The sequence below is a fragment of the Argopecten irradians genome, chromosome 1 (genome assembly GCF_041381155.1).
Source record: "Argopecten irradians isolate NY chromosome 1, Ai_NY, whole genome shotgun sequence".
Lineage (NCBI taxonomy): Eukaryota > Metazoa > Mollusca > Bivalvia > Pectinida > Pectinidae > Argopecten > Argopecten irradians.
In genome coordinates this window covers 30593584-30608485 of record NC_091134.1, presented here as the reverse complement: position 1 = coordinate 30608485, position 14902 = coordinate 30593584, and the positions used below count along the sequence as shown (strand labels likewise).

The 14902-nt window shown below is 35.6% G+C and overlaps 5 protein-coding genes across 7 annotated transcripts in view; all 5 read left to right on the top strand.

Annotated features, from left to right (window-relative positions):
* The window catches only part of LOC138323737 (anoctamin-1-like), a 106646-nt gene that overhangs the window by 36765 nt on the left and 54979 nt on the right, over positions 1–14902 (top strand). The gene's annotated exons all lie outside the window — the stretch shown is intronic.
* LOC138323752 (E3 ubiquitin-protein ligase rnf213-beta-like) lies at positions 3012–4689 on the top strand. Its single transcript, XM_069268576.1, has 2 exons — positions 3012–3209; positions 4288–4689. The coding sequence occupies exons 1-2, from the start codon at positions 3075–3077 to the stop codon at positions 4687–4689; spliced, it is 537 nt and encodes a 178-aa protein (XP_069124677.1). The 5' UTR covers positions 3012–3074.
* LOC138323760 (uncharacterized) lies at positions 4688–5839 on the top strand. The gene is made up of 3 exons (XM_069268589.1): positions 4688–4694; positions 5094–5235; positions 5499–5839. Exons 2-3 carry the CDS (start codon positions 5141–5143, stop codon positions 5800–5802), a joined length of 399 nt encoding a protein of 132 aa, XP_069124690.1. The 5' UTR covers positions 4688–4694; positions 5094–5140; the 3' UTR covers positions 5803–5839.
* On the top strand, positions 5931–7747 carry LOC138308249 (E3 ubiquitin-protein ligase RNF213-like). Its single transcript, XM_069249242.1, has 4 exons — positions 5931–5934; positions 6190–6353; positions 6592–6813; positions 7514–7747. Exons 1-4 carry the CDS (start codon positions 5931–5933, stop codon positions 7745–7747), a joined length of 624 nt encoding a protein of 207 aa, XP_069105343.1.
* Positions 8186–14902, top strand: part of LOC138308239 (E3 ubiquitin-protein ligase rnf213-alpha-like) — a 39177-nt gene continuing 32460 nt past the window's right edge. Inside the window, exons 1-6 of the mRNA XM_069249229.1 lie at positions 8186–8331; positions 9177–9283; positions 9475–9657; positions 10105–10353; positions 11371–11479; positions 13680–13960. Of these exons, the coding sequence (XP_069105330.1) occupies positions 8206–8331; positions 9177–9283; positions 9475–9657; positions 10105–10353; positions 11371–11479; positions 13680–13960 (1055 nt within the window). The 5' untranslated portion in view covers positions 8186–8205. The remainder of the gene's footprint in view (positions 8332–9176; positions 9284–9474; positions 9658–10104; positions 10354–11370; positions 11480–13679; positions 13961–14902) is intronic.

Sequence of the window (14902 nt, the reverse complement as noted above, 5' to 3'; positions counted from 1 at the left end):
TATGTATACCAGGATACTGACCATCTACATTAATGGACTGGAGGAATAGGTGACCTTACAACTCACTGGTATGATACTACCAGGTTTAAGACTATCCACAATACACTGGAATGGAGGACATAGCTTGGACGATACACAGGTCTATGTATACCTGGCTTACTGACCATCAACATGTACGCTAGATGGAGGGAATAGTTGACCATACACAGGTATCGCTAATACCCAGGTTACAGACCATCAAACATTCCTGGCATGGCCAGAATAGTTGACCATACAAGACTGGTATGTATACCAGGTTACAGACCATCAAACAGTACATTGGATGGACGGAAATAGTTGTACTAAACAGAGTATGTATACCAGGTTACAAGAACCGATACCAACAAATACTGGATGGAGTAATAGTTGATCCATTAACAGCGTATTGTATACCAAGTTACAGACCATCACAACAGTACCTGGATGGAGTAATAGATTGCCATACCAAGGGATGTCTAAAAGGCAGGGTTACAGGGACCATCAACAGTACCTGGATGGAAGAATAGTTGACCATTACACCACCGGTAATCGTATACCTAGCTTACAGAACCATCAACAGTATTGTATTGTGCATATGTTTTCTTAAGGACACATCATGCTTCTCAGGATTTACGCTTGTAAAGAATCAACTTTCTATTGCCAAGAATCTTAACTTCTATATTTGTGTCAAATTTGATGAATTTTGTTTTTTTGATGCATTTTTCCTGGCTGCTTGAGAATGTTACTGTGCTGTACCACATCTATATACATCATGGGAACCATATATGTGTAAATGTACATTTTAGATTTCTTTTGCTGAAAGTTAGGTTGCCATGGTAACCAAGGCAATAATACACAGGTTTTGTAAAATGGTCAAGTTCAATAACTCATCAGCATTTTGATTAATTTTGCTCAAACACATTGTCAGTTGTGTGTAACATATAAATGTTCTATAATATGACACATCATATGCTTCAATGATGGTCACCATGGATACATCTCCACGGATACATAATGGAGGAACATTTGGTTGTCATGGTCTCTAAGTAAGGAGTATGGGTAGGGGAATTATGTATACGTTATTAGTACATTTGATTACAGTTTTAGTTGATTTTCCTTTCAGGTATTTGACTCTGCTATGAGAATGTTGCTGTGGTGCGCTACTCCTGATGCAGTGATGAGGCTGAATTCTACAGTTCTGGCCCGGAATGAAGGAAACAATTAATAGGAATATACTGGGAGGAACAGCAGCATCAGTGTCTGTGCTGCTTACCTCCACCAGAAAATCAGGCAGGAAAACAAAGACAGTCATTTCGCCCAGGTAACAATTTTTAATACAATGTGACTAGCGTTTGTATTAATGCTATCCGGTTTACTATTGATGTGTAGGACTGAGTAGCGACTTGCCCTACAATGACATCTAGTGGGTACCTCTTGAACCATTTCATTCATAAACTTCCATTCATAAAATTCCCTGTTCATTGAATAATATTCCTTTGGACCAATCAGTAGTCATAGGAAGACTGCCTTCTGATTGGTAGAGTATAGAATACACAGATTGTTATATAATACACAACCCATCTAGGTCAACTGTTGCCTGCTGGTGACTCCTCTGTCCAACTTACATAATCTCTGTTAATGATAATTCAAATTGGACTTACTATCTAAGGCTTATAGACATAATGAGTTTTAAAGTAAACTAATTATATGCCCTTTTTGTGTACTTTAAAATAATGTTTTTAACTGAATGTTAAACACAGATCTGAGGTAAAGGCAAAATAAATTATAAGGCTGCCCTCATATGTGGCATGGTTTTACCAAAATAAGTGTATGTACACATATAAGAAACAAGAGTTATTTAAGGATAAAAACTCATTTTAATGAAGACTTTGTTTTCGTTGTAATTTTCATGTAGGAACTTTAATTAAGAAAAATGTCAAACAAAACATATGTATTTTCTGTGGTCAGTTGAATGTTCTTGAAAATAATTGATATTAGAAAGTCTTTATAATATGGTTTATTATATTTTGATTTTGGAAATTCATTTGATTTCATTCTATTTTTCTGTTTCTGCTGCGTGCTGTATTTGCAAAGTGCTTTTGAGTACTTTGATTTTTAGCTTGAATACTGCTCGATTCTTAATAAAAAATGACATTAAAAATGCTTGTAGTGACAAGTTAAACTAAGTAGTTTGTTACCTAAAATATATGTATTTAAAAATGAAATGTCCCCATTTTGTGTTAGAATAGAATTCAGAACTTCATTATTTGCTGAATTACATATCAAGAACTCTACTGGATCACAAGGAAGTTTGGTGACCTTAAAAGAAACAAGTATAATTGTTCTTTTTGCCATTGTTAAGGTTACAACCCACTCCAAACTGAGATCACAAGCAAGGACCTGGAAGAATTGTCCCTAACACTGGGGATCCCTGTAGATAACATGGTGCTTCTGAACCTTCAGTCATTTGACACAGAACAACAGTTTTGTACAAATCAAGTAAGTATAACCTTTAGTAATGTTCAGGAGATTGAGCTTCTTACCTGACCTTTAAACATAGTACCTGTCTATTTGCCAATTGACAGATCGCTAGCTGTCAATCAAATCGTCGGTGTACTGCACGTTGCGTACTTTGCATTTTGTATTTCGTATGCTACATTGAATAGGTACACATGCATATGTGAGCACGAAGCGTGACTTCATACTGTATGGCAATCTGTCAATATCCGCCTCAGTCTAGTTTTGTTAGGTACACGAGTCCTGATAAAAAAACCTCTGCTAGTTATATGCATTCTTTCTGATATTTTTCCACTAGGTAGTTCGATTTCCAAGATATTCAAAAAGAAATTCAACAATTCCATTGTTTTGAAGAGTTAATTTCCTATTCACTAATTGTTTGCCCATATTTACCTCAATATCATTATTCCCAGTGACAAGGTTAATGTTTTACACACTTATTGCTTGTTAACTGGCAATGTACTTTATGTTCAGGGTGTGTTTTGAGAGGGGAGAAGATGAGATGTTGTTGATAGTCCAGAGTGATTGTGGGGACCAGAATGCTAGTCTGGTGGCATGTGCCAGGTACTGTATACAGGACGAACTACAGCAGCTGGACTACCAAGTCAACAGGCATGCCATCTTTGTCATACAGCTGCCGAGGGGTTGCTGGGGGCTGTTTCAATGGATTCCAGGTTAGCTTCCACAGATTAAATGTATTAGGGCAAAATAGATAAATGTTTAACTACTGTCTATATTCTAGAGGTGAAACAGAATAAACATGTAATGGTAACCAATTCTCTAGAAATAAGCATTAATGTATTGTGGCTGCTATTTTTTGTGTCGCCTGCAACGCAAGGGCGACACTTAGGTATCACTATGTCGGCATCGTCGGCGTCCGGTGTCGTCGGCGTCGGGAAACGGTTTCCGTGCGATAACTGAAGTATTTATTGTCCGATTTCAACCAAATTTGGTATATAGGTTTATATCAATGAGATCTCGGATAAGTTCGATAATGGTCAAAATCCGTAAATATTTGCAAGAGTTACGGGACTTTAAAATCGTCAAAACAGAAAAAATCCATGGTTTCCGCTCGATAACTTAATATTTATCGTCCAATTTCAACCAAATTTTGTAAATTGTTTTATATCAATAAGTTCTCGGATGAGTTCGATAATGGTCAAAATCCGTCAATATTTGCAAGAGTTACGGAACTTTAAAATCGTCAAAACAGAAAAAATCCATGGTTTCCGCTGGATAACTTAAATATTTATTGTCCAATTTCAACCAATTTTGGTATCTTGCTTTATATTAATAAGATCTTAGATGGGTTCGATACTGGTCAAAATCTGTCAATATTTGCAAGAGTTACGGGACCTTAAAATAGTCGAAACATGGCTTCCGCTTGAAAACATTAGTATTTATTGTCCAATTCCAACCAAATTTGGTATATTGTTTTATATCAATGAGATCTTAGATGGGTTCGATACCTTTCAAAATCCATCAATATTTGCAAGAGTTATGGAACTTGATTTCTTCACCTAAATTATTAACAATATTTTCAACTGTAAATAACTATTTTTTGTGATGCTGTGCAGGCGACACATGCACTTCCGTGGAATTCTTGTATTATAATTACATTATGTATTTCGTCATACATCTTTATATACTTGGTGAGAAAAGTGGTATTCTCTGGCACTATTTGATGTTAGAAAGATAGTTTGCTGAATATATATTTGGCATCACAAAAAATGTTTATTTTCTTATTTGAAGTGTGGTCGATGGCATTCCCTCCATATTGATGACCTTCGACCCGAGGGAGATATGTTGGGGATGTCCCAGATGCGAGGCAAATCTGTGGGAACATTGATACATCATGCAGTAGAAGAAAGAACACAGCGACCTACTGAAATTTCCATGGAAACAGATACCTCAGAAGATCAAGATGGCCAACAAAATGATATGGATGTTGATGAAGGAGATATCCATTTGGATTTTAATAATGTTGAAAGACTTTCAACTAACTCAACTCCTCACAAACTTCCTGTGGAAAACCTGGTCCTGAATTGTATTCTTGCTGCACTGTCTATGGTCAAGGATACCAAGATGGACGCTGAAAGGTCAACAGTAAGGGTCAATCAGCTGATGGAGTTACTACACTTTGGGAAAAACTGATCTAGGTAAAAAGATATTACTATTTGTTTTGAATTTTAAAGATACATAAGATGGTTATTGCCTTATTAGGTCCACAAAGATAAAAAAAAAAAGAGCTATTATTAGGAATGCACTTTGTACTTTGCTTTTGTTTACAATAAACAATTTTTCATTTTCTAAATGTAATATGATTGGCTGTAGGCAGGGTTCATGTTGAAGAGATTTAAATTTACAAATAATTTCAACATTATAATTGCAGTTAAAAAAACATCTGTTTTTTCTAGCAAATTTTATTTACTTTAAAATAAATAGGATGCCTAATATCAGTTTTATTCCTCTTTCCATTTTCTGTCAAATTTGAAACAAAAAACATAATATGATTTTAATTGATTGAATGAAAAATTATGTAATGATGAATGTTCCAGTGACCTCCAACCTTGTGAAGGGGATTTGCAAACATCTGGATGTGTTGATGACTGAGAAGGAGCAAGCCTTGGTAAACCCTGGTAACTGGCTGGCAACAGAAGCAGCTAGAGCTGAGGTTATCAACACAGCGGGAACATTCAGGTATATAGGATGATCAAGTGTATATCTATTGTGAACAAATATTTAAGTGACAGATCATGAATTAACCTGTGACGGATTGTCGTTATCTTCTGGTGACGTCACCATTGTTATGTAGCTTACAAGTTTTACGAGTGTTTTAATAATTGGTGGTCAATCTGATAACTCTTGTTAATAGAATGAGTTTTTCTGATAAGTTGAAGATCATTTTAAAGAAAACAAATTGTTTCTATGCCAACCTGAAACATTACGTTTTCAATTCACAGACGAGCATGGACTCAGTGCCTTGAGACCAAAAGTGACCCCGATACTGACTGGAATCATTGCATTTATGGATACCAACAGGAATTTGGAGAGTCTGTATGGGGCCAAAGCAGGGGACTGGATCCAACAACTGTGGCTGGGCGTCATCAATTGCACCAAGGCCACAGGTCTACAGTACTCACAGTTTGTGTCACCTGGGACAAACCAAGCAGGAACTGCCCGAGGTTATGGTCAGACACACCGGCACAGATGGACACTTGTTTACCGCCCAGATGCCCTTCTCTTGGATCTACTTCAGACTCATAGAGGACTTACTGAACACCACACAAAGAGTAATATGAGTGATCAAAACAGGTAAAGGTCCAGAGGAATCCACCAGTTGATATGTATATGGTTCATTGTTTTGCTATTTTAAATGTTATTTACTTAACAAGATGTGTAGTTTTTCAATAAGTTTGTAAATAATGCCAGAGTCTCCTTGCTAGTCATCCAACATTATACAGATTTTCTTTCCTATGTATGCCCTGTGTTATACACGGTTATTGAATAATAAGAAGATCATTTTTTCTTCCAGATTAATCTTTGAGGTTTATTAATTAAGTCTAAATGTTTACAACTAGTCATCCAACTAGAAAGAGTTCCTTTATAGAATGCCTTATCAGTTAGTCTGAGATATCCTCACTTTCTTTCCAGACGCTATTGATGTTGTGAACACAGTTAAAAACATTCTGACCAATCAGCCTCTAGGGATCATGCTGCAGCCCCTGATGGACAGAGACAGACAGAGCATCCTGAAGGCTTACATCCATGACTTCGTCCACATGATGTACCAAGTTTCTTCTCGACAAGAACATCAGGTAATGCTTAATGTAGTTGTTATAATCAACTCAACACAAGTGATATTTAACTAACTCATAGTCAAAGCTACAATTGTCAAATAATATTCTTGAGATTCTATATTACTATATATATTATCATAAACAACACTGTCAAATAATGTATATTATGTATATCCAATATTATATCTGTACTTTTCATCGAATATTTAGATATTTTGTACTATATTTCAAAATGTAACTTTTTCATTTTTCATAGCTTGTTTGTGAGAGTGTATACATCGGATCTAGTACCATTGTCCGACATAAGGCTGCTGATGGTTTAGCCATGTTGATAGCTGTCCATTTGGCATACCAGGAGGCTGTCAGCAGGTTCAGAAACTTCAGCAGTCTCAACCGTGTGTGGCCAGAATGTAGCGAGGCCATCATTGACTTTCAGGAAAGCAGTCCAAACTTCTTCCTTTGCTCAAATGAAGAAATGGTAAGTGATATGTTGTAAGTCTGGCACTTACAGATTTGTGTTGAAATATATTTACTCATCTGTTCTTTCATTTTGTATTTATCATTAGAACCACATACTTTGGTCACAGAGGATGTGTGTTATGTACTAAAAGTAGGTCACTGTAACCTACAATTGACCTTTGACCTACATTAAGGAAAGTGCAGTTGGTGTAAGACTAGTGAATCATCAAGTAGAATAAATAAGTGCACATAGTATTCATATTGAAGAACATCACCATCAGTATATATATATCTAAACTCAGTTGGCTAAAGGCATTGAGCTTATCTGATTTGAAAACAACATTTGTTAGTCTGAGGAACTAGACTCGGGAAGGTATAATGTAGTCGTCATGCTTAGTCCGTTGTCATGCGCTGTCAGCAGTCCGCCATATGTCATCAGTAAACTTTTCACATTTAAAAACTAATCTCAACTTTCACAGGTGGGATTGAGCTGAAACTTGCCTAGTATGACCATGGCATGGTCTTGACCAAGTGATGATATAATTGGGTTGATTCAATAGCTACCATCTTGAAAACACATTTTGAACTTTTTCTTAAATCCAAGTATGGCACCAAAAACACCATCTTGAAAAAGTTTATTTATTTCTTTTCTTATTCAACTTATGCCAAATGTTGTCAGATGACTGTTAAGGCCCTTGGGCCTCTTGTTTTTATCTCAGACCTTGGATGTTATGGGCTTGCACCTCTTACTCGAGACACTGGAGCCAGTGAAGGATACATTGAACAGGGAAAGAAATCGAGCGGAATGGTTACAGAGAGTACGTCACTACAGACCTGCTGTGGAGAGATTGCTGGATATGGTCCGTCCTGGACAGGACCCAGAGACAATTCAGTGTGGACCTCGCTGTGTTAAAGGCATTCAAAAGCCAGGTTATTCAATACATTTTCTGTGACAATAACAATAATTGTTGAGTTTTATAATTGTTGAATTAATTAATCATAATTCTTGCTGTAAGTGTTTAAATGTTTTGTCATTGATCACTATCAATGGCGGATTTCTTTTACGATGTGTCAGATGTTATTTGCTCAAAGATTACTACTGTGGTCATTCATATTATTAATTTTTGGAGTTATGTTTTTACAGTGACTGAATTTGATTCTGATTTGATCTTTTTCCTTTGATCCCTTAATTTATTCATCGCTTCTTCTAGTGTTGTGGTTAAAGAAAATCTTTCCCTACCTAGAAGGTGTGACAACAAAATAACAACCCTATTGGTTATTCATGAACATCCAGTCTGAGGCTTGAGGAGGATTAGACATTCATGAATTCCCCAGTGGGTGGTAATTTTGGGTCACACCCTCACAGATAGGGATCTGATATCTGTTGGTTGTTCAGATGTATTGATGTCCAATGTTGTTGATCCACAGAATGACCTGGAACTGTGTGCTGGTGATGAAGCTATTTTTAGAACATGTTTATTCGCTTCAAGCAGCAGATGATAAGTTCACCATCAACAGATGTATGCCTTTGTGGACGGTATGTATAACAACATGCACCAGTATCGGTTTATCATAGCACCCCCCCCGCTTCTCTGATATAGGAGCACTATACCAATCACTATGTCAGTCGATCCACCCAAATGTTTACCCCTCCAGATTGACAGCTATCCTATGCATATAATCAATATTATGTAGATTGCAGTAGAGGTCTACTAGTTTCCTTAGAAGCCTGTAACGGCCACAAATTTGAGCCTTATTTCCAGTGGCAAACACTTTCCATTATACCAGTAGTACAGATTCTAGCAAACCAATTCAGATTAAAACATACAAAATTTTTTGTAGCAGGTTCATTTCCGGAGCATAACTCTAAAACCAGCAAGAGATATTTCCACGAAAAACTTTATAGACAACATTCTTTTTATGGTCAAGTAGCACCTTTTGCTAATTTTTATAGGTTTTCATTTTTTGCACTTTTTCTGTTACCCATGGAAACATGCTGAAAATATCATGGTAAAATGGTAAATGTTACTTTGCAAAACTCCACCCAAACTTTGTGTATATAGTCTAATATAAATGTGCAAGGCTGTACTTATACCTGATTCAACAATTGCAGCACCGCTACCTACTTGAATTATACTCCATCTTTCTTTAGCTCAATTCCTTTTTCCTGTTTTTTTTTTCATGCACACGATAAGTCTCCACAACCAACCCAAACTTACTCTCACGTATATTGATGATGTCACGGCATTGTCTAGCGTGTTTCCCCTACCCGGTAAAAGACAGGGTTTTAGATTAATTACTCTTGGTAGTAGTTACTATCATTACAATTTATGACATGACCTCAAATATATGTTATCAATTATTTGTTATCTTTTGTTCCAGATGATGAAAAATGGTGCGGACATGAAATCTCTTGGAGCTTTGCAAAAGGTTGAAAAATTCTTGAAGATGTGCAACAAACTCGCTGTTGAGTACTACTTTGATATCAAGTACGTAAATGAATATTACAAAGGCTTACAGTCTACAGCAAGTTAAGCACTGTAGATTTACAGTCACTATGTGTATTCGTCCGATAATAAAATACATGTTATAGTTGGTGTTTAATCACATGGATGTTACAAAGAAACTGAGCTCTGTTAGACAAAAGTTCAGTTAGTTCCAACTTTTTTCTTATCTACAGGAAAGACGAGAAGTGTGCCCACTGTGAGAATGACATGGAAGGACCACCTGTCTATCTTCCTTGTAAGGACAAAATCTGTCAGAGATGTTACAATGACACAGTCATCATCAAGGAGATGATATGTCCCATTTGTCAGGCTGAAATTCCCCCTAACCTTAAACCAAATGAGGATATCCATAAAAAGTATGTATGCCGAGCTATAGCAACGGTTACCAAGTGATCAGTGAGGCATTACTTATCAAAATGAAGTTAAAAGGTCTGTTGTCTTGATAACAGAATTCAACATTTCGATATTGTTTGATGAACATCCGTATACAAGAAGATTTATGGATTCTTAACACAATGACACAATATTTGTAAACTTCTGGTCATTTTAACAAAATTAAATCTTCCAAATGGTTCAAATTAAGATATTGTCAGTTTTCATGTACCAGTTTTACATTGAACATAATGTACCAGTTTTACATTGAACATAGTATATAATCTTGTACATGTATGCCCAAATGAAGAACTAGTTATAGAGTTAATTTGGCAACCACATGTTAACAATGATCTCTTTATGGCTTTGCCTGTAGCCATTTATCTATGCTTAAGTAGTATGCTATAGAATTGCATATTTTCGCTTTGCAGTGAGAAAAGTAAGAAGTACTTCGACTACAAGAAAAGGATCAACAGTTTCTTTATGGAAGTTGTGTCCCAGCTGTGTTTTGCTGATGATACACCACCCTCAGACGAGGTAGTCGAGAAACTTCTTAGCTACATCACAAGATCAACAAACAAAGGCACTGTTGTTACCAAGAAAATGACAATATTTGATGATAGCATCGATCCTACCCCTGTCCTGAGATTGTTTCTACTGCAACTCCTCCTTCGGACCAGGTAAAAATCACATGCGAATAAACCACTTTTGTTGTTGTTAGGTCACCTGACCATAGGTCTTGGTGACCTATTGCGTCATCTTTTGTTCATCATCGTGCGTCGTCCTTAAACATTTCCTTGTGAACATGATAACTTAAGTAAATGGAGCTGTAAATATGAATGGAGCTTAATGAAACTTTGTGTGTAGACTACCATTGGAAAGATCTCGGACTAGTACGAAAATCAGCATGATTCGACTTTAATTTATGGATATATTGCCCTTTGCACTAATCATTATTATTGGACCATGTGAATGCGATAAATATGCACTAAACTTAATGAAACTTTGTATTTAGACTAAAACTGGAAAGATCTCGGGACAAGTTAGAAAATTGACCTGATTAGATCGTAACTTACGGAGTTATTGCTCTTTGCAATTATAGTCATTGAATCTTGTGAACATGATAACTTGAGTAAATATGCCTTGAGCTTAATGAAACTTTGTATGTAGACTAACATTGGAAAGATCTCGAACGAGGTTGAAAATCAGCTTGATTCAGCAATCATTTACGGAGTTAATGCCCTTTGCAATGATAATTATTGAACCTTGTGAACACGGTAATGTGAATAAATATGCACAAAGCTTGTTAATGAATATTTGTATGTAGACCTATTAGATATATGTTCCTATTTCTTGAACAAAAGACATCAGTTGGCTAGTAAATTATGCAACAAACTTGTATCAAATATCATATGAGGGCCAAGGCCCATGGGCCTCTTGTTTTAGTATGCAATAAAATGAAGAAGTGATTCTCCAAAAGTTACTAAACTGTTGACATACACTGTACACAAGTCTATTTTAGACATTAGAGATCAAGTTGCACCATGTAACTTTGAAACCTGTTGGGCCACAATAGTTGTTTAGTATTCCTTTTAAAGTTTATTATTAAATTTAGGCTTGCCAAATACTTTAAATTACATTGAATTTAAGAATGATATAAATCCATCTTTTTATGACTATTATGTTTTCTTTTTTAGTGGAGATCAAGTATCCATCTATCTTGAAAATTACCTACAGCAGACTGCACGATTTGTTGACCAAGATCAACTGGTCGAACTGTCCCTCCTGATCTTGCAATGTCTTGAGGTAAGTTGTCGCTTTCACGTTTAGAATTGAATTCTTCTTTTTGAGGAGAAAATGTTATATGAAGTCCCTACTAGAAAAGAGGAAATTTCAAACTGCTCATAGTGATTGACCGAAGGGATGATCCAGACAATATGCATCGCCATTGTCCCTGTAGTTTTATCTGTATGTTCTATGTGTTCTGTGAATATTCTTTACCTTCCTTAGTTTGTAAATCTATTTGTTATTCCTGGTTTGTCGGGGATATTGTTTTGGGCTCCGTCCATCCGTCTGTCTGTCTGAGATCTTTTTCCGGACTACAACTCCAAAACCGTTCAACGCAGCTCTTTGAAACTTTCAGTATACATCAGACAAGTGCCCTAGTTGTGCCTTTTGCTATTTCGGACCTTCCATTTTGGGAATTTTTTTCCGTTACCATAGAAACTTAGTCGAAAATACCAAATTACTGTTTCCTTTTGTTTCTGAACTATAACTCCAAAACCATTTAACGCAGCTCCATGACAGAGGGGCAGATTGCCTCGAAAATTAAACAATATTTTGTCCACACTGTTAGGATATAATTTATTGCTCTATATTTACTACTTTAAGTAATTTTTACCCATACAGACATACATGTATTTTTATAAGGATACAGTGTTATCTGGAAAACAAGCGTCGATATTACTTCTTAAGTGACCCATGTACAATATCAATGTAATTTGTATGTACATATACGTAGCTTATACATGTATTAAATTGAAAGTGTGTATTTTGTTTGTATATACATGTACATTTAGAGCTTAAGACATATATAAAACAAGAATTGATAACCGGCAATTTACTTAATTCTCTACCTGATTTAATTTAAATGAGACATTCAAGATGTGCGGACAATGTACACACACTACTTTTGGTACATTATGCAATCACACAGCTGTATGTAGCTTTAAAAAAATTAAGATGAATACAATATTGAAAAAAAAAAAAAAAAAAAAAAAAAAAAACTTATGTCTCCTAAATTTTCTATGAAATATATTGTTCTTACATTCCTTGTATAAAGTTTTGAAATCTGCTAAATATCATGTTTTTTTGTTCCTCCTGGCACTATCAGTTAACTAATTAAAGGTTTATATTAATTAACTTTTAATCTTGTTATTATAAATGGAATAGTGTGCAGGGCATTATCTTCAATGATTTCTGATTGTCTTAAAGGGACAATTCAGTGTGGCTTATTCTGTTGCATTACCATGAAGCAAAATATGACATAAATGTATTGTTTTTTAACACAACGCGTGTAGCGTTTGTATTATTGCTATCCGGTTTACTGTAGATTTGTAGGACTTGCCCTACAATGACATCTAGTGGTGACCTCTTGAACCATTTCATTCATAAACTCCCATTCATAAATTCCCTATTCATTGAATAATAATCCTTTGGACCAATCAGTAGTCATGGGAAGACTGCCTTCTGATTGGTAGAATATACAGAGTGTGTATAGAATACATAGAGTGTTATATATTACACAGCACTATCTATAGGTTAACAAACTCCCTGACTATTGCGCTTTCTGCTGGTGACTCCTCTGTCCAACTTACATAATCTTTGTTAATGATAATATATAATCAAATTTTTGACTTTTACTATCTAAGACTAAGTATCTGCTACAGCTAGGTTCATTGTTTGTTGGACCAAAATTCTAGTTTATCTTTACCTATCTGTTATTAATAACAGCAGGTATAACATGTACATTCAGAAATCATACCCGCGAAGTTACATATGTTAATCAAATGCAATTCATAACCACTGAGGAGTTGGTGAAATTATATTTAAACAAGAACATGCACCTAATAACGTAAGCATGTTACTGTAGGAACGATTTGAGTAGTTCTAGACAAAAAACTCTTTACTACACTAGCAAGAGCCAGAGTTCCGCATATAAGACGTCCGACCACAATGTGTAATGGCGGACAGCAAGTTAGTTTGAACATTTCACATACATTTCACTACAGTGGGCTTTTCTTGCATATCACAATAAAACCATTAATCAAATTTCCATTAGAACTGGTTTGTTTCCAATATATATGCAAATTTTAATGTACTATTAGACTGAATTTTCCCTTTATAAATCTATGACAATGTGAAGATTGTGATAGGCTAAAGTACTGAAAAAGGTTTTATGACTCATGAATATAGATTCAGTAAATTCAATCCTATTTTTCAACAGGATGTTTACCACCAAGACATTTCAAAAAGTGAAACATCAGAAAAGAAAGAAGTGCGTATGGCTACAGATATGTTAAAAAATAACTTACACAGCATTGACACTGAGGAACTGACTTTTGTGAAACTCTACACCCTGGCAGAGACACGGTTTGCACTGAGTGTAGTGGCAAAATATGTACAGAGAATCTATGTGGACAAATCGATCAAGATGACAAGGGGCTATAGACAGATGATCGATGCTGCAGCCAGGCTATGTGAAGAGTGTGGGTCCGAATGGCCTTGGTATTTATGCATTCTTGTCATAACTTCAGTAAAAGTAGCGAAAAGCAAGAGTTACAAATTAAAGAATTGGAATGGAAAAAAATGGAATAGAAAGTGTAATAAAACTCTAAATAATTGTGCTGTAAAATTTTCATTCTCTAATCAAATTAAACCTTGCAATAAATCATGCATCTTCAAATTTATCACTTTCTTTGAAAGGACAAAGTAATATTAATGGAATTCACTGTGGATTTCTTCATAAAATATATTGACCATCAGGCATCAACTTTTCCTATAAAACAACTTCTTCTCCAAAAGTTGAAAACCTAGAGTCCTACAATGAGGCCTATAGCATGCTGGGATGAAATGCTATCAAGTATGTTCAAATGAATGGCATTGACATTCAGTTAAGGTCACAGGGGTCAAATGGTTAAAATCTTTAAACAACTTCTTCTCAATTAGCAATCGGCTTTGATACCTAATATTGGGCCTATAGCATGCTGGGATGTTGGGCTACTAAGTTTGTTCAAATAAATGACATTAACCTTAAATCTAGGTCACAGTGGTCAAACAGGCTAAAATATTTCAGACAATTTTTTGTCATAATTAACAGGCTGAGACACCCAGTTTTGGGCCTGTTACATGCAGGGATTAAGGGCTACCAAATTTGTTCAAATGAATGACCTTGATTCAAGGTTACAGGGGTCAAAAATCAATAACTAAGAGACCTAGAAACCTGATATTGGGGCTGTTGCAAGGTGTGATGAATGGCTACTAAAGTTTGTTCAATGACCTTGACCTTCTTTTGGGTTACACGGGTTAAATAGGTTAAATTCTTTAAAAGACTTCTTGTCAATGGATGAAGAGCTACCAAGTTTGTTAGAATTATTTACCTTGACCTTCTTTCAAAATCACTGGATTTAGATAGGTAAACAACCTTCAAACAACTTCTAATATAAGTTG